Consider the following 21,190-nt stretch of genomic DNA (forward strand, 5'->3'; position numbering starts at 1 on the left):
TTTAATTGAGTGTATGTTGAAGTTATAATATTTAGGATATATAAGGTTAAATTATATACATTATTAAAATTAATTTCACTGGTTATGTTTTACTAGAACTTTTTAAATAACACATGAGGCTTGCATTAGATTTTGAATGGAAAATACCACCTTCAAGTATAATTTCAGATGAAAATATTATAGAGGAAATGCTGTTCTTTAAAAGCCAATAATCCTGATTTGACTGTCAAAAATATATTTTACTAAAATGTTTTCTTCCTCATCTAGTGATCCTTTTTGATACTCCCTAGGATAAAGAACCATCTACCACTCAACCCCAGAGCTCAGGTCACATCCACACTTTCTCTCCACTATCCAGCGACTAAAGTCCAAGTATCACTATAGGATAATTAAGGTCTAAAAGAGCTTAAATTGTCTTACCAATTTTACTTCCCATAGGTTTACTTAACAAGGGCAGCTCAATAACTTTCTCATAAGCATGCTATGCATTTCACACTTCTACACAAGGTATCACAAACTCATATGATCACAATATTCAAATAGTTAACAGTGTATGCCTTTACGGTAGGAGACAATAAACAGTAGTGAGAACTGCCCAAAGTACCTAAAGGAAATAAAATTCATAACTAGAAAAAAAATAAAATAAAAAATTCTTTAAAAATTCATAACTAGAAAACTTTTCAGTGAGCCAAACAAAGTATTTCTTTGGGTAAATTTTGCTTGCACAACAGCAGTTTGCTTCATCTGCTTTCTTGTAAAACCCTTGCATCCATTTCCTTTACTTAAAGGCAGAGTCAGGACTTTTCATTTAGTCATATGGAAAATATGCAAGTTGAGTACTTACTATTTGCCAGGGACTCTCCTTGGCACTGTGGAAAGAATAGTTAACAAAACTGAAAAACTCCTGCCCTCACAGAACTCAAATTCTAAGGGAGGAGAGGACAGGGACATAGTATTACATAAAAAAGTAAAATATGTAACAAGTTAGACGTCAGCAAGTGCACGAAAAAACACAGAGGATAGCAAATTTGTGGAAGAGTTACTAGGAAAAGGATTTACTGAGTAGGAACCAATTAGTTTTAAGTATGATAAGGCTAGTAATGATTTTTTATTACTATATTTGTATGTTTGACAAAATGCCAGTGGTAAGTAGATAAGCAATATTCCCACAAAATTCAAACCAAGCCTAGAAGCATGACTTTACATGAAAATTTAATAAGAAGATAGAAAAAGGATCCTAACAATGAGCTGAATCATTAAAGCAGGGGATGGAAGACAAAAGCAAATAAATATTTAAGTAAAGAGAAAAATCAAAGCTTGAACACTCACTTTAAAGAAACTTTAATAAAAATACAATACTTTAAAATTCTAAAACATTTTATTTGTAGGTGAAGAAAATTAAAACAAGAGATCAACGGTTATATAAAGCTTTAGCCCCTCCTTTACTAGGTATAATTTGACAAAGTTTATAATTACAATGATTATAAATGTCTTTTTATTCAGTAATAATGACTTTAAGAACATTATCTGATAAATTCTACTTTTACGCTTAAAACTCTGAAATAAAACAGTCAGATCATGTTCCTAGATAAACATTTTTGGAGATTAGATTTTATCCTATAAAATTATCATGTGTTGGGGTGCCTGGATAGCTCAGTCCATTAGGCGTCTTAAACTCAGGTCATGATCCCGGAATTGTGGAAGCCCTGCATTGGGCTCCTTACTCAGCAGGGAACCAGCCTCTCCCTCTCCCTCTGGCTGCCACTCCCACTGCTTGTGCTCCCGAGCTCGCTCTCTCTCTCTCCTCTTGCTGTCAAATAAATAAATGCTTAAAAAATAAAAATAAAAAAATAATATTGTTGTGTTTATAAAGAATACTAAAGCAATATAAAATCAGATTGGCCATTATAAATATATTCATTTGAGGAAGTAATTCATAATTTGAAAACAAGTTTTTAACTTGCTGTGTTTATAAAAGGATATCCTGGAAGCATCACATGAGGTCTTCCTTCCACTTTAATAAAAAAGTATCCGTTTTTTTTTCATAGCAATTAAACTCTTAGGTGGTAGTTCTTATTCTAAAATTGATCTTTAGGAAATAACCTTTCTAAACTTCTTGTTTCTTATTGGCCTACTCAAAAATCCAATCAGGCAGAAAATTAAAGTTCTCTCCAATAGCATGTAATCTTTACCATAAGTAGTACTTCTTCCTTCTGCCTTCCATTACTGTTAATTATTCATATATCTTTCTTTCTTGTAATAAAAGATGATATATCTTATTCATCTTTTTTTCTGTCTGGTACCTGCCATAATCCTCAGCAGATATTTAACTGAATTCATGTTAAATTTAAGAACAGAGTAAGAATAGGACAGATAAGACAAAACACTGATTAGGAGAAGATAAAAGATATCCAACTCTGTTTTAAAGTGTTTAGTTCACAAGATTGCTTTAAATTTCTTTTATTTTGATATTTGCGTTCATTTCTCAAATAAAGCTATTTTAAAAAGTTATATTTGGGGATGCCTGGGTGGCTCAGTTGGTTAAGCAGCTGCCTTCAGCTCAGGTCATGATCCCGGCGTCCTGGGATCGAGTCCCACATCGGGCTCCTTGCTCCGCAGGGAGCCTGCTTCTCCTTCTAACTCTGCCTTCCACTCTGTCTGCCTGTGCTCGCTCTTGCTCTCTCTCTCTCTGACAAATAAATAAATAAAATCTTTTAAAAAAAAAGTTATATTTGTCTAATTGATAGTTACAAATCTGTAAAATGCATGCTCTGAAATTAAAACTATATGACATTACTTTTGTGTGATAATTGAAGATATAATCTGTATGATAAGAGCTATATGAATTGTGATGGAACATATCTGGAAATAGAATTTCAAAAGCCTGGAAAAAATAGCATCCACTTCAGAAGTAACTAAATCAAACAGGAGCAATGGATGTTATAGGGACAAGTTGCTATTCAGTAAAAAGAGGTCTTTCACACATTTAGAACAGCCCACAATGGAAGGGATCACCAGAAATGTTCGTTTTTATTGCAGAAATCAGTGTGTGTATACACACACGTACACACACACACACACACACACACACGACATACATTATATTATGAAGTAAATTTGGGGAAATTGTTTTAAATAGTAGAGGCACATCATAAAGTAGGTGATCCTCAACATCTATTTCATTCATTTCAGGATCCCAAAATTGGGCTCCAAAAACCTAACCCAACATGAATAACCTATGTGTTGTTGTTGTTGCTGTTGCTGTTGCTGTTTTTGAGGGGAGAAAGGTAGACAATGATTCATCGAAATTTCATGGCAGCAAATAATTGAAAGTAGGTCAAGACTTAACCTGAGCAATCAAATTGGAGGAAAGGATGTTGTTAAGTAATTGAGAGAAAGGAGCTCTTCTGTCTATCCTCAACCTGGATATGAGAGCCTATAGCACTAAACTGACCTGGCAACCTTCTTAGGACCACAAAGAATAGTAGCTATAGCAGCAAATAAAATCACGAGTATGGGTAGCCGAGCAGACATACAGGAAAAACCGTGGGTTCTTGATGACGTAATTGAGACTCAGGCACAAAATTCTAAAGTCCAACTTAATAGACATGTTTTACTGGCTATACTGATCTACTCCCCAACTTTCCCCATCCTATTTCTGTGCTTGGGAACTCCCTTGGCTATTGGCTTCCGTTTAATTTCCAGCAGGAAATTAAAGGACAAGAAGAAAATGAAGTTGGAGGGACCCTGGCTTTACTCCTTCAGGCCAATATACTATATTCTTTTACTGAAGACCACACTCTGGTCAGGTACAATTTCTCCCACAACTATAGTAACTTTCTTTTTGAGTTATGATAAACACTCACTCCTCTCACTTCTGCGAACCTTGCTGATCTCCCTTAACAAGGCTCACAACATTTTAAAGAGCCTTGCCTTAAACTCTTTTCCATAACCAAGTCTGAGTGTGCTGTTTCCTGCTGGGACTATAAGTGATAAGTTACCTGTCACTAGACTTCCAGTTTCATTAGCAAGCGTAATTGCTAAATGTTTAAGCTACTTTGAATCATTTTTTTTAATTAACAACAACAAAAATATTGAATACATCAGATAACCTCTAAGTTTCCTTCAAACTCATATTTTGGCAAAAGAAAACAAAGTACCTCAAAATTTGTTTATGAAATAGTCTAAATGTAATGAATAAGAAAGCCTCTCCTCATTAGACTACCTTCCTTGATAACTAAATTATACCTTCTGAGACAAGGAGATAAAGCTAAGGGACGGTTAACCATTAGCTAATTATTAGTTGATGATAAAATAAAAATGGAATCTTTATTATCTATACTATTAACCCAGCAACTGATCTTTATATTTTTTTAAAAGATTTTATTTATTTCTTGATAGATGGAGATCACAAGTAGGCAGAGAAGCAGGCAGAGAGAGAGGAGGAAGCACGCTCCCTGCTGAGCAGAAAGCCCCATGCAGGGCTGGATCCCAGAATTCTGGGATCATGACCTGAACGGAAAGCAAAGGCTTAACCCACTAAGGTACTTAGGTGCCCCGCAACTGATCTTTAAAAATAAAAAAGTGTGACTGTTCATCTGGGAAGGTAAAAAACATATGCTTTGAAGTATTCAGACAAGGATGCAAATGCTTTTCACTTATTCAATTAAATCCAACAAATATTTATTAAGGCAGGCACTCTTTCTTTAGGTGCCGAAGACGTGGCAATAAGGTGAGAACAAAAGTGATACTGTCCCTGCTTTCGTTAAGCTGAAGCTTACATTCCAGTGAAAAGAAGCAGAAAATAAGCAAGTAAAAAAAGAAGTCAGAATCGTGATGTAAAAAAATTAGCAGAGGAGGGAGACAGTTACTGATGGTTATGTAAGAAGGGGTGGTATTCTATTTAGAGTGATCAGGGAAGACTTCTCTGATAAGGTGTCATTAGCAAAATCCTAAATGAAGTGTAGAACCAATCCATTTTGGATATCTACAAAAAGAATAATGAAAGCAATGGGAAAATGCAAAAGTCCTGAGATGGACTCATGCTTACACTTTAGTTTTTAAGGGAAAGAGAGAGGCCTTTGCATGGCCAGTGTGTCTGCAACAAAGTAAGAAGGGACATGATAAGAGATGATGTCAGAGGTAAGAGAATTGTTAATTTACCCTCAGAAGGATGGAGCAGTAAGGTCTGAGACATTTTAGGAAGACTAGTCTGACTGCAAGTGAAAAACAGATTGTGGATAACCAAAGTGAAAGAAAAGATGACTGTTTGAAATACGATGATATCAATGTGATACAGAAAGGAGTAGGGTTTTAAGTAGGAAGCAGTCACCCATTCTGGGTATGTTTTGATACCAAGACAACATAATTAGGAGGGTATGAACTTAGTGTGTGAAAAGAGTCAAAAAGATTAAAATTTTTGGTCTGAACTACTTAGTGAATGGCAATGCTATTAAGTAAGAGAAAACTGAGGAATGAAACATTTGAGAAGAAAATCAGTCTTTAAAATTTAGAAAGAAGAGGCACTAGTAGGAAAGAATAAAACAGGAGACCAAGGAAGTAGGAAGAAAACAAAGAAAGAATGCTGTCACAAAATACAAGTGAAAAGAGCATTTAAAAAAGGAAAGACTTTTAGAACGAAAATGTTAATAGGTCAAATAAGATGAAAACTGAGAATCTTTAGATGTAAGAATGTAAGACTACTGGTGACACTGACATGAGCCATTTTAAGGAAAAAATACTGAATGGAATAGGGGTGGATCTAAAGCTAAATAGGGCTCCAGGAATATAAGGATGGATTAACATATGAAAAGCAATTAATGTAGTTCACTAAACTAAAAAAAAATTGAAGAAACATCATAATTATCTCAAATAATGCAAAAAAGGTGTTTGATAAAATTTAGCACCTATTTATGATTTAAAAAAAAACTCTTAGCAAACTTGTAGTAGAGAGCTTCTTAATTTGATTTAAAAATCTATAAAAGTAACCTACAGCATAAGCCATACTTAGTGGATGATTATTGAAAGCTTTGCACATGAGATCTGAAATAAGATAGGGATGCTCACTATTACAACTTCTGTTCAGCACTCTACTGGAAGTCTTAGTACAATATCAAGGAAAAACATAAAAGAATAAATACTGGAAAGAAAAAAATAAAACTGCCATTCTCCGATGACGAGATTTTCTATAAACAAATGCTTCTGAGAAATCAATGAACTACTAGAATTAATAGAAAAAGAGCAATATAAAAGAAGAATATATAAAGGTTGATATAAATACCAATTATATTTCTATATTTCTGGGACAAATAAAAAAACCAACATTTGAAAAACCTCAAGTTATCTAGAAATAAATCTAGAAAAAGAAAGTTTTCAACACAGAAAACTACCAAAGAGATCTAAATAAATAGAAGAAAACACTAAATGTATGAACTGGATGGTTTAATATCAAGATATCAGTATAATACAACGAAAATTCTAGCATTTTTGATGGAAATTGAAAGGAATATATATATGTGTGTGTGTGTATTTATATATATTTATATATGTATATAAATTTACATTTATATTTGTGTGTGCATAAAAGCAAAAACCCAAGAATAGCCAAAGCAATCTCGAAGACCAATAAAACTAGTTGACACACTATGAGATATCAAATACTATGAGATATCAAAATACACTAAAAAGGCATACAAATTATGATAGTGCTGTACTGCCTCAAATGGGAAAACCCACAACAGATCAATTCTGGAAATGATCCCATTTATATAATGGTCATCAGATTCATAGCAAAAATTGAATTGTGATACAGTGGGAAGTCAACTTCAATAAACAGTACCAGGCCAGCTAGCTACTACATACTTGAGGTTAAAAGAGAAATCTGACCTTATGCCTCATGCCCTACACAAAATTTAATTCTAGATGGACTGTAAATAGAAATGTGAAAAGTAAAACAAAACTTTAGGAAGAAAACATAGAATAGTCTTGTGGCTTTGGGATACATTAGTGTCCAAAATGGGATAATCATAAAAGAAAATGAAACATGACATCTATTATAATTAAGGACTTCCATTCACCAAAACGTCATTAACAGAATGGAAAAGCAAGCCACAAGAAAGTGATATTCATGATACATACCCAACAAAGGTCTCATATCTGTCATAAAAACAGAATTTCCACAAATCAATAAAAAAATGATAGACAATTCAAATGAAAAAGGGCAAACACTCTGAACAGGTGTTTACCAAAAAAGGATAACTACCAAAAGACAATGTATGAAAATGTTCAACTTAATTTATCATCAGGGGAAGGCAAATTAAAACATAATTTGATCTATAGACTATAAGACTATCTTTGCAAATCATATATCAAACAAAATTGGTGTACAGAATAAAAAATTGCTACAATTCAATAATGAAAAGAAAATACAATGTTTTTAATGGGCAAAAATTTTTAAAAGACATTTCTCTAAAGAAAATATACAAATAGCCAATAAGCACATGAAAAGATACTAAACATGATTAGACATCACAGAACTGCAGATAAAAAATGATACGTCATTTCACACCCACTAGGACAAGCTAGAATAAAAAAAAGACAATTAACAAATGTTGGCAAGGATGTGAAAAAAACTAGAAACCTAACACACCGCTGATGAAAATGTAAAATGATGGAGCCACTTTGGAAAACAATCTGGCAGTTTCTCAAGTGTTTAAACATTGAGCAATGATAGGACCCAGCAAATCAATTCACAGATAGGTATCTACCAAAGAGAAATAAAAATATATGTCCACACAAAAACTTGTACATGAACATTCACAGCAGCTTTATTCATAACATCCAAGGTGGGAAAAACACAAGGTCTATTGACATTTGGATTTATAAACAAAATGTGTCATATACAACAATTAATATAAATTAAAAGGATGAAAGTACTGATACGTGCTACAACATGGATCAAAGTTATACACATTATGGCACATGAAATGAGATACAAAAAGACAAATATATGATCTCACTTATATGAAATATCTAGAGAACACCAAATCAGAGTCCAAAGTAGATTTCAGGTAGCCTAGGAGTGGGGAGGTCTTCAAAGGAAATTGGGCAAACCGGCAAAAGACATAAATAATTACTCCACAAAAAAGAAAAAGTGGATGTACTATAAGTAATATGATAATATGTCCCAGCTTACCTAAATTTTCCAAAAATAAAAATTAAAACCACAATGAAATAATATTTTATACCAAACTTGACAATATAATTTTAAGGATATTAATTTTGAGAAAGAAGAACTGATTATAATGTCTTTTTTTAATTTAAAGTCCATTTACTGAATTTCTAATTTTTAAAATTTTTTTAAGATTTTATTTTTAAGTAATATCTATGTCTAACTTGAGGCTCAAACCTGGAACCCTGACATCAAGAGTCACATGCTCTACTGATGGAGCTAACCAGGTACCCCTCAATGAATTTCTTATTTTAAGCTAAGTTTTAACTATAAAGGAATGCTCACTTTAGAATTATACTGGTAAACTCACAGCAAATAGGTGAAAAGTATATTCAAGGGGTAGCTCCTGTTACTGATCTTGTCATACACAGTAATATCACAAAGGCATTTCATAATACCTAATTCATGTAAAACATATTTCAACATAAAATCTTCTAAACAATTCTTAATACTCTAGATAGAAAATAATAGTTGTCCATAAAACTAAACATCCTAATGAGAAGCTTAATTTTCCCTAAAAAATTATTTCAGTAAAGAAATGCTGCCAATGACTGATCTATTTAATAACATACCACTCCTCAATCACCAGTCCTTCAAGAAAGAATACTTACTTCGAAGCAAAGATAGGTTATAGGATTTCAAAGGCAGAGCAATCTGAGTTGAAAAACTATCTCCAAAAGTCTTCTCAATATTATTTCTGAAGGGAAAAATAATTTTATTCCTCTAACTTGAGACCTCACCTCTATTATTTCTCAAACAGTTCATTTTCAGAGCAGCTCGGTGTTAGAGTTAACTGATGGAACAGGTTTGAGAGAACTAATGTGGATGACAGATTATCCTTAGGAAAGAAAAAGGCCAATACTTGTATTCATGACCTTCCCCTTTAATTTTGAAAAGAAATCACATGATACAACCAGATTCTTATGAGACCATAATCAGAAACCCAGGATTCATTACCAGAATTAGTACAGTTGTGACTAAAGCAAAGGTCATTAAAAAAAAAAAAAGACAAAAATGGCACAAAATGAGGAAAATTAAGTCCATCTAATTTGTATTGCTTATATTATGTAGTGATTAAAGAAAAGCTACCTTAAATAATCAGATATATGAAAAGCAGAGACAAATCACAAACTATTGTCTTGCTTATTACAAAAGAAAGATTGTTCACTTTATAACTGAACAATTAAGGAAATCCATGTAAAATAAAAATTTAGAAAATCCATGTAAAATAAAATGGACAAAACTTTTCTAAGAAACCTAGTTTGAATGTAAAAATAGCAAAGAAACAACTAGATAAAAGAATTAAGGGGAAATACTTGTAACTTTGAAATAAAGACAGAGGAAAAAAGATTTCTTTAGTTTCTATCTTTACTCAAAATTCCTTATTTATATAGATTCCCTGCTCCCAATTTAATTCAATGTCTACACTTAAGTCTCACTGCAAAATATAAAAGTAAATATTTGTGAATGAGCCAACAATAATGAGTAGTACATGAAAAGAGAAAGCATGGAGAAAATATAGTTAGGGGTTGCCAGTTCAGCTATGAACATAACACAATAAAACCATCAACACATATCGCTTACCTTTTCAAGTAAGTAGCCAATGACTAAAAAGCCTTTTCCACCCAGCATCTGTTCTTGCATGGCTACTGAACTTTTAAGTAGTTCAACCAGGAATGCCAAAAGAGTAGCACTGCATGTAAAGTACAAATAATTTTCATTATGTAATCATCAAATGCTGATTATAAACAAAGTGTTCCATTTCAGAATTTTATTATGCCAAAAGATAACAACCAAATTCAAATCTAATCTAATTTTGCTGACAAAGATTATTATATTTTATATTGTACAGGAATATATTTTCTCACAAGCATGAGAAAACTAGTCTCATCTCTTTAAAATTAAGAATCATAAATCAAAACATAAATGCATTTTTTTATATTCCATAGTCAAACACTGAAGGTCATCCGCACATATGTACATTACCTGCTTCAAGTAAATCTAACATAAGAAACATGCGCACAAATACATCAATTCTCCACAATAAAGACTTTCATCATAATATTCTTTTAAAGAACATACTATCTTAGAGAATTTTAAATACGTATGTGATATTGCTTTGGAAAAACACAATTGTTTTTAAAATAAACTTTTCATTTAGACCTATTTTTCAAAAAATCTTATTTTTTTTTTAGAAAATATCCAGAGAAATATGCAACATGTTATTTAATATGTCCATATATGCCCTCAGGAAAGCTCACAGGAACAGAAAAGCAAATGATCTGTATAATATTGAAATGAAAGTGGCAGTTAATTACACAATGTATACACAAACACACAAAAGCACACAAAGATAAGTGCCCAAAGATAAAGCCCTTAATGTGTCTGTTGAATGAAAGAAGAAAACAAAAGAAAAATAATGACTGCATTGAATTAAGCTTTGATAATATATTACTTCACAAAGTTATACTGAGAATTTTTCAACTAGCAGCATTAATACACAATGGCATTCCTAATTAAGAAAATATATATTCCTTCATTGTATATGGTTATTGTAGCTTATAATAAGTGACAAGCCAAACTTCATCAGCAATTAAAATATCTATTTGCTGTGTTTTGTAATGTACCCTAAATTACCTATTTATATTCACAAGAAAGAGTAAAACCACAAATTTCTAAATATATTTTAAATTCACCAGTACTCATTACTGCAAGGAATTAAGAAAATCTGTTAAAGAGGAAACTAGAAAAAACTAAAGTCCAAAAGTGATTTTATTCTCTCAAGTTACTCTCTTCTGGTTTCAATAGAATTGACAACACATTTCTCCGATAATGTGGCTATTCTTGTTCAAATCAGAAATATTCTCATTGAAAGAATCAATAGCAAAATTATTGTTATTATAAAAACTAATAGTTTAATGGGTTACATGACATCAGTCAGAAAAAACTGGAGTATATCTGGAAATAAAGTACTTCATTACAGGAAATTAAAATTGAATTACATTGATTGGCTCTATTTCTTTAAACCACACAAAAAAAGTTAACTAGTATCACAAGTCAAAGATGTCCTTTTACCTTGTCCTAAAGTTAGACATTTACAAATAAACCACAACTACCAAAGAATCTCTGGGGATTTTTTTAATGTTTCTGTAAGGAAGAACAGCTATTAGGCAATCTATTCATTTTTAATGAATTGTATCAATGATAAAATCCACTTCACAAATAACTGCACAGGTACTACTGCACAAAATACTTCTACCTAAATGTTTGAGAAGAATAAATAAATTACTGCACAGAGATTACACAATGTCCTAATCTTTTCATGGAATTCTTAACTACACTTAATGATGTAGGGGGAAAGATGACTAAAATTCCTAAAACCAGCACTGCCAAAAAGAAATGCCTATGGAGGGGCGCCTGGGTGGCTCAGTGGGTTAAGCCGCTGCCTTCGGCTCAGGTCATGATCTCAGGGTCCTGGGATCGAGGCCCGCATCGGGCTCTCTGCTCAGCAGGGAGTCTGCTTCCTCCTCTCTCTCTGCCTGCCTCTCTGCCTGCTTGTGATCTCTCTCTGTCAAATAAATAAATAAAATTTAAAAAAAAAAAAAAGAAAAAAAGAAAAAAAGAAATGCCTATGGCTCCTATGGTCCATTAAAAAAAATGCAAAAAAATATTTTTTATAATAAATCACCCTCTATATAAAATTACCATGGATTTTCTTATTCTTTTCTATCAGAAGAACTACTCTTTCTCAAACATCTAAGGAATAAGCTCAGACTTCTCTTCACAGTGGAGTTCCATTACAAAATCGGAAATATTAATTTTATTCCCAAATCTTAACACATGACTATGCTAACCCATATAAAGTTAATTTCACTTCAGTTTTAGCTACAATTGAAAAGTCAAATGCATTCACTAGCAAAAGTATTTTACATTTATACCTAAAACTGAATGCAATAGCAATACCACATCTTAAAAAAAAAAAAAAATCTTTAAAATAGGTATATTTGACATGGTGGATGTAATAGTAAATAGATGGCCATCTTCGAAGAGTTACATTTTCAAACATAATTTAACAAACTTACCAGTAACTAAAATGCATCGGATTGCTGCGGGGCTCACAATAAACTTGCAAAATTCTGTGTACTGCCATACAAAATTTCTCTCCATTCTTGCCTATTTCCAACTCCCCTAGATACAAAGGCAAATATAAAGGATACTTCAGCCCATTCCTATATCTCCTACATACCACTTCCTGTCTAGACACATCAGTTCATCTGCAGAGGATCTAAGTATATAGGATAACCCAAAACCAAGTATCTGTGTCAGCCAAGACTAGCCATAGAAGATTCTCTTGAAAAGTATAGCAATACCTAGAAACAGATTTTCATGGAATCTTTTACTTGACAAAAAAAAGCATAGTAACTTTTAGCTCATAAAATAAAATTGCTAAACTTTTCAATAGACAGTACTATAACATATCACGTTCTATACGTAGCAATTCTACTTCAGGAATAGTTAAGGGTGTTTAATAATCCTGTCTCCCTTTAAGGAAAACGACACTAACAATCTATACTGTTATTTTTAAAATATAATTACCATCTTCCAGTTCTTAGAAAGCTCCCATTAAATTAGACAATAGTATTCATTTCAAGTAACATAAAGTGCTAGGCCTTAGGAAAAATGAAGAAAATAGTATAATAATACCTCTAATGACAGCATATTTATTATCTCTCTAGAGCTTTCTGGTCCATATTATTAAAGAATCCCACATAGTTTTCGCCCACAAATACCTGAGAATATTTAATAACTATGCATGAACATGACTAATTTCTGTTTCTAATGAAAAATATGTACTAGATTTAGGTTCCATTAAAATTTATATATAGATTTGGATTTGATTTTAATGTAACTTTATCTGTTTCAGTTTGTCCATATTTATTTTTTGAAAGTAACTAGTGTGGACAACTCATGTCATGTGGTCCTAAAAGTTTTATTATCTTTGATATATTTCATTATTTAAAGATGTAATATATCCTAAGGAGAGACCTAATATATAACAGAAATTATTAAGATTGAATATGTAACCTAAGTTCAGTTCAAAGACAAGTTCTTAGAATATAGAAAACTGACTTTTCAATCTGCTTTGTACTGAAACAAGCCAAGTACCTCAGTTAGATGAACTGCTTAAATATACTGATATAATGTAAATAATGTATATAATGTAAAAAATTAAAGACTGCCCAAGATCCAACACCTCTTTCCCTTTTAAAAGGGTGTTTTTAATATCTTAAGAAACACTATGGACTAAGTAATTGCCATAACAAACTCAGAAGCAGATTAAGTTCAATTGAGATTAAGGTCACAGTAAGGGTAACTCTTGACTTTTTCTAAGGTTTCATCTTTCATGTAGCCTAATTTGTTATTAAGATATATTGAAATCTTGCAAAGGATGATTAAAATTATACAAAATATCTAATACCATTGTTTCTATGCTATGTTTTTGACTAGAAAACTTTTCTGAGATGAGAGTGATCACAGCAGGAACAAAACTGTAAAAGAAATCAACTCAAGTCCATACTCAAGATAATCTCTCACTCAATGCAATTAATTTCTAGTGACACACACAGAAAAATAAGCCTCACAGAAGTTAGAAGAGTTAAATTCCTTCACAGTTCAAAATCAGAAAGCTCTAAACCAAAATTTCTAATTACAGGTACATCTAATGGTCACTTTTAGACAATGTATTCCTGAAGATGCGCTCTTAAAAGAACACTGCCTACCTGCCTATGAATGCAATGAACCTGATACGCAAACTGTCACATTCATCAGTTCGGACATCAAGTGGAGATACATGCTGAAATAAGTAAAATACATTTATCTGCAGAGTCAAATAAGGAAAACAGTGAAATGCAGCACAGTAAAATGTAAGGACAGATGGAACACACTGGTAGCACATGAAATCACTAAGCCTGCCTTTAGCCATGAAATATCTCAGTAATTTCTACCTTTTCTTACAGCCTGATAAGGAAACAGGCAGCCTTATAAATTGGAATTGCTGATACTGTCATGGCTATTTAAGAGTATTCTTTAAAGGCCCTATTTTAATCAGGCTATTACACATTTTTACCTTCTTCTGGTAACAGATTATGACTTTATGTTTCATCTGCTATGTTATTTCTGACCAAATATAGCCAAAAAGTCTAAGTTTATAAACTTATAACTGAAATATCTCAAAATCTTTCTTATGTAGGAAACAAAATTTTAAAATTTTTACTTCTAAAGGAACTTATTCGAAACCTCTTATGACATAGTTGTATGTTATTATATAGTATCTACTGGTATTAACATAGTTTGAGAACAAAATAGCCTTTTGATCAGCTCCATTCATAACTCTAAAAAGCCAAAAGATACTTACTAAAAAGGCTCTATTGTAGCAGAATAACTCTCAAAGCCTACTGTTTTCAATTTAATTCCCACTGAAAAATGACCACTTATAATACTCTAAATGTGCTTGTCCCTTTATGAAAATTGAGTAAACATACTACAGTAATGTGTAATCCATTGGATACATGAATACTTCAGAAATTTCATGATGTAACCTCCTAACACCCAAGTAGCTCAAAATTTCAAAAGTGAGACAGAGAGGTCATAATAACACATGTGTGACCTTAACTATGCATGCATCCTCCAATGCCATTCAAGATCAAAATGTGCCACAGCAGGGAGGCCAAATGGCCAGTCCTTTATCCTGGTGCTGGCTCCATTTTCAGCCAAGCCCAGCCTATTTAACAGAAGCAGGGTTAAAAAGTACACCCTGGAGGTGCTAAAATTATCCAATAAGGAAAATAGTAACAGCTGACTGCACAAAAAGCTGAAATAATTATTTCATATTCAGGCTTTATAGGAATTTTCTGTTGTTTTTAATTATCTTTTAAATAATCGGGCAAAAAAAGCCTGACTTTTTTTTTTTTATTCTTTCTTTTCTTTTGTGTTTGTGTATACAATTCTAAAAATGTCAGAATTGTAGATCTGTATAACTGCACCACAATCAAGATAGATCAGTTCCATCACACCAAGAAAAACCTTCATTTATCCTATCCCTTCTCAGCTTTATAATCACATCCTTCCAACTCCCATCATCTTGAATAACTACTCATCTCTTATCTATCACTACAGTTCTGACATTTGAACAACGTCCTATAACTTGAATCATATACATATAGTATGCAACCTTCTGAGTCTGTCTTTCTGACCTCAATATATTGCCTTTGAGATGCATCCCAAGTAGTTGTGTATGTCCAAGAGTTTATTCCTCTAATTGCCGACTAGTATTTCATTTTACAAATGGATTACCACAGTTTGTGTACATCTGAGTTGTACTAGTTAACAATTATGAATAGGACTATTATAAATATTCATATAAAGGCTGCTGTGGGAACACAAGTTTTCACTAATTTCTCATAAATGCAAACCTATGAGGAGAGAGGCTGAATAAAAAGGTAACTGTGTATGTTTAACTTTGTAATAAACTGCCAAACTGCCAGAGTGGCTGTACCACTTGGCAATAGCACCAGTAATCTATTCCAGTTGCTTCTCATCCTTGCTAGCACTTGGCACCATAAGTATTTTCCATTTTGGCTATTCTACTAAGTGTGTAGCTATATCTTAAACTAGTTTTAATATATATTACCCTATTGATTAATGATGCTGAACTTTTCATGTACTATTTTGACATCCTTATATCCTCTTGGGTCAAGTGTCTGTTCAAGTTTAAGCCCATTTTTTAAATTGAATTTTATGTTTTCCCACTATTAAAGCTTAAGGGACTTCTTTACATATTTTTGATATAGTCTTTTGTCAAGTAAAAATTTTTCTACCATCTTCCTCCAGTCTGTAACATGTCTTTTTGTTGCATCTTTGGAAAACTAAAAGATTTTAACTTTAATGAAGTCCAAGTCAAATTTATCAATTTTTGTTTTTTATGTACATCCTTCTATTATCATGTCTAAAATGATGTTGCCTAGTTTAGATCACAAAGATTCTGCCCTATATGTTTTCTTCTACATGTTTAATAGTTTTATATTTTAGATTTGGAGTTAATTTTGAGTTAATTTTTTTAAGGTGTGAGGAACCATTTTTTGGCATATAACTATCCTTCCTCCCTTAGACTGATTTTGCACCTTTGCTACAAATCAATTGTCCATACATGTGCAAGACTATTTCTAGACTCTATTTTGTTGTATAGATACATGTGTCTATCACCTTGCTGATATCATATACTATATTCTTTCTTAGAGCTTTATAGTACATCTTAAAGCCAGTAAGTATTATTCCCTCAACTTTATTCTTCTTCAAAGTCATTTCAGCTATTCTTGTTACTTTATCTTTTCATATAAATTTTAGAATCGCCTTGCGTATATCAACCAACAAAGCTAGCCAGGATCTTAATTGGTATTGTGTTGAATCTATAGGTCTCTTCAATGACATCTTTACTATTTTGTGTCTTCCTATACATGAGCACAATACATCTCATCATTTAATTAATACTTTCATTTCTTTCATCAGCGATTTATAGATTTCAGCACACAGATCCTTACATGTTTTGGACATTGATATTTTCAATACTTAACTTACTTACTTCAATTTCTGAAGCTATTGTTAAAGGTATTTTTCACTTGGCCCTACTATACATTGTTAATGCACAGAAATAAAATTTATTTTTGTATGAAAAACTTGTCTCTTGCAAATTTTCTGAATTTGCTTACTAGAATTTTGAGTGTATTAATCCTTAAGAATTTTTTACATAGACAATCATGTCATCTGTAAAAGGGACAGTTCGATTCTTTTCCTTTCCAGCCTGAATGACTTTTGATTCTTTATCTTGCTTTACTGTAACGGTTAGATGTCTAATTTGGATCAAAATCACAAAGATACGGCTCAGAGCTGAATTCACACATAATGTTATTGAGCGACTTCCCAGGTTCTTCCCTTTCCATGATTTCCCCAATAATTTCTGGTTGTGGGGCCCTTCTTCTCATTTCTGCTGTCAAAACACTAGTCCTTCAATTTCCTCACTGTGCTGCACACTTCCATAATGCTGTTCAAATTCAGGGCAAACCAGTAGTAAAAGAGAGATGATACAAATCAACATAGAGGTTTCTGGTTCTGAAAGTAAAAATCCTGGAATCCAAAAAAGTCCATGCATTCTATCAAGTAAAAAGCTAAACAAACTGATATATATCAACAGCTCTTCTAGGTTCCAATAAGAGAGGAGAAGAACAAGGCAAACCGATGCCCTAAAAATTTGGGAGACAAAGAGCAAACTATAGGGAGTCATGGATTATTGGAGTAGAGACACACAAGTGGAAATCACTATGGCAAACAGTGCCCAGGTAGGGAAAACTGAACTGTAATTGACAAATTGCCGGAATCTCAGTGGTTTCAGCCGCTCCATAGAGAGGACTCTACATTTGTAGTATGATTTATTTCCAGGAGATCAACCTGGAACAGCAACAGAAAAATCCTCCCAGGCTTTCCAGGGGAAAGGAAAATGAATTTGAAATATACCAGAGCAATCTGTTAACAAGGCCTGCCCTCAGGAGAAACTAGTTAACCAATCCTAACCTGCTGAGGTATTTTAAGAGCCCAACTGACTGAGAGAAGGGAAATATCTAACTATAGCCAACTACAGTCATCTTTTCCCACCCAATGGGGCTGAAAAAAACCCTGAGAAACACTTGTGAAGTTTATAGTTCAGTGGCATAAACTGACTAAAAACAAACAAACTAACAAACAAAAAAACAGTATTTAATCACAAGGCTAAGGATGCTTTCTCTCCCCAACACCTCACCACCACATTCCTACAGGCCTATTTACAGCAGTTCCTTTTACCAAGTCCATGGTGTCTGACTCTCAAGAAAAAATTATGCTAAGCCCTTATGGTAAGGGCTCTAATGGATAAAAGAGACATCATAAAAGAACAAATGGAAATGTAAAAGCAGAGAGATGGAATTCCTAAGAAAAAAGAAATGCTATCAGTAAAAAATACTGCGAAAGAAATGAGAAGTGTGTTTGATGGGAATATTAGTAGACTGAACATGGGTGAGGAAAAATCTGTAATCTCAAGTATATATCAACAGAGTCCTCAAAAACCCAAAACCAAAGAGAACAAAAACTAAAAAAAGAAAAAGAATACCAAGGGCTGTGGGATAACTACAAAATGTGTAACGTACAAATAATGGGAATACCAGAAGGAGAAGAATACTAGAAAGGAACAGAAGAAATATTTTTTAAAAACAATGATTAAGAATTTCCCCCAAAATTTTTATCAGAAACCAAACCACATATTCAGAAAACTCAGAGAACACCAATCAAGATAAAAGTCAAAATAAACTATACCTAGGTATATCATTTTCAAATTAAAGAAAATCAAATATAACAAAAAATTCCTATAAGAAACCAAAGGGAAAAAACACAATACCAAGAATGGAAGTAAGATAAGAATTACATCTGATTTTTCCTCAGAAACCATGCAAGAGAATGGAGTAAAAAATTTAAAGTGATGGAGTAGGGGAGGGGAGGAACCCAGCAAACTCAAGTTCTCTACTCTGAAAAATTATCTTTCAAAAGTGAAGGAAAAATAAAGACTTTCTCAGACAAAAACTGAGGGTATCTGTTGCTAGTAGACCTAGCGTGCAAAAAAATGTTAGCAAAATTTCTTTAGCAAGAAGGAAAATAATAAAGTTCAGAAACTTGGATCTATATAAAGAAAACCAAGAGCACTAAAGAAGGAATAGTAAAGGTAAAATGAAAACTTCTATTTTTTTTAAACTTTTTTTAAATTCTAACTGATCTAATATACAACAGTTTCTTCAAAATAGTAACAGCAACACTGTATTTCATCATGTATACTTATACATATGTATATATGCCTATGTATGCTTCTATATGAAATTAATGATACATGAATGATACTAGGAATAAGAAGGAATGATTATTTTGTTGAAATGAAGTACACACAATACCCATGCAGTTGTATATTGTTGATAGTAGAATTTAGTTGCAGACTCTGTGGCAACAATTTAAAAAGGTTAATAAAGTAATTTTAACTGATGTGCTTCTAAGAAAGGAGTCAAAACTGAATTATATAAAATGCTTACTTAAAATCAAAAAGACAGAAAAACAGTAGAAGATGAAAGCAGGAACAAAGAACAAGAGAACAAATATAAAACAGTAATAAACATGGCAGCTATTAATCCAAATACAAAAATAATCAACTTGAATGTCAATGTCTAAATGCATCAATTAAAGGTCAGAAACTGTCAGGATAAAGTGAAAAACACAATCCATCTATATGTTGTCTAAAAGAGACCTAGTTTAAATATAAAGACACATACAGATTTAAAGTATATATAGGAAAAAATATACCATGTTAACAACAATCAAAAAAAGTAGAGGTAGCTACATTAACTTTGTATAGGAGAGTCTTCAAAGCAAGGAAAGTAATCAGGGATTAAGAAGGGCATTATATAATGATAAAGGTGTCAATTCTTCAAAAGGCATTACATTTCTTAAAGTGTAAGTGCCTAACAACAGAGCATCAAACTAGTGAGGCAAATACCACTAAAACTACAAGAAGAAACAGATGAATCTACTGTCACCCTTGGAGACTTCAACACCCCTCTCTCAGAAATTGACACATACAGCAGGCAGAAAATCAGTTAGGACATCACTCAACTCAACAACACCAACAAATAACTGGAGATAACTGATATCTATACATGACTTCATCTGACAACAGCTGAATACACATTTCTCTGAAGCTCACATGGAACATTCGCTAAGTAAGATCATATTCAGGGCTGTAAATGGCATCTTACAAATTAAATTTTCTCTTTATTTATTAAAGAGAATAAAAAATCATATATGTCTACTCTCAGATCACAATAAAATTAATAATTAGAAATCAAAACCAGAAAGATAACTGGAAAATCCCATAACATGTGAAGATTAAAAGCACATTTCTAAATAACATGAGTCAAAGAAATCTTCAGATATAGTAAAAATATTTTGAAAGAAATGAAAACACAACTTAGTATAATTTTTGGAACGGAGTGAAAGCAATGCTTACAAGGAAATTTACAGCACCAAATGTTGTGATACTGGATTTATAATATCAGTATACATATTTGGTCTTCATCCCCTCTTTCTGGCACAAAGCTCCTAAAACCCTTGAAATTTCCTAAGTGATGAGTGTGAGAAAGATGTCTTTTGTCATGTTAATGAGATGACTTTTGAAATTCAGCTAAGGACAAGACCTAGTTGCCAGTGAAGCCAACCATGTGATTAGAAGATTGGAACTTTCAGTTCCACTTGCCCCACCCAGTCTTTCAGGAAAGGAGAGAACCTGGAGATCAAGTTCAATCACCAAGAGCCAATGACTGAATCAATCATACCTATATAACAAAATCTCCATAAAATCCCAAAAGGACAGGATTCAGAGAGCTGGTCTGTAAGCACATGGAGATGGTGGCAGAGTGGCATGCCTGGAGAGGACATGGAAGCTCTGTGCCCTTTCCCCATACATTGCCCTATGCATTTCCTCCATCTGGATGTTCATTGAACCATTCTTCTGTATCTTTCATCATATCTTTTTATCACAAACCAGAAAGCCAGTAATTAAAATATTTCCCTGAGCTCTGTGAGACACTCTAGCAAATTAATTCAACTGAAAGCGATGGTGGTAGGAACCTCTGATTGATAGTTAGTCTGTTACATGTCCAGGTAACACCTGGCATCAGAAGACCAAGGAGGGGGGTCGATCAAATTTCCAGTCTATAGTCAGTTGGTCAAAAGCACAGGTGATAATCTGGGCTTGTGAGTGGTGTCCTAAAGTCATAGCAGCAATCTTCTATGATTGGGCCCTTAACATGTGGGATCTGACACTATCTCCAAGTAGAC

The 21,190-nt window shown here is 32.8% G+C and overlaps 1 protein-coding gene across 7 annotated transcripts in view; it reads right to left on the reverse strand.

The window, feature by feature from the left end:
• The window catches only part of NBEA (neurobeachin), a 685,682-nt gene that overhangs the window by 520,608 nt on the left and 143,884 nt on the right, over positions 1–21,190 (reverse strand). For 6 of the 7 annotated variants that reach the window (XM_059144025.1, XM_059144024.1, XM_059144021.1 and 3 more), the window contains exon 11: positions 9,815–9,923. In XM_059144025.1, coding sequence (XP_059000008.1) covers positions 9,815–9,923 — 109 coding nt within the window. Of the gene's footprint in view, positions 1–9,814; positions 9,924–12,312; positions 12,419–21,190 lie in introns of all 7 variants that reach the window. The other variant, XM_059144026.1, reaches the window with a different exon arrangement.

The sequence above is a fragment of the Mustela lutreola genome, chromosome 13 (assembly GCF_030435805.1).
Source record: "Mustela lutreola isolate mMusLut2 chromosome 13, mMusLut2.pri, whole genome shotgun sequence".
Lineage (NCBI taxonomy): Eukaryota > Metazoa > Chordata > Mammalia > Carnivora > Mustelidae > Mustela > Mustela lutreola.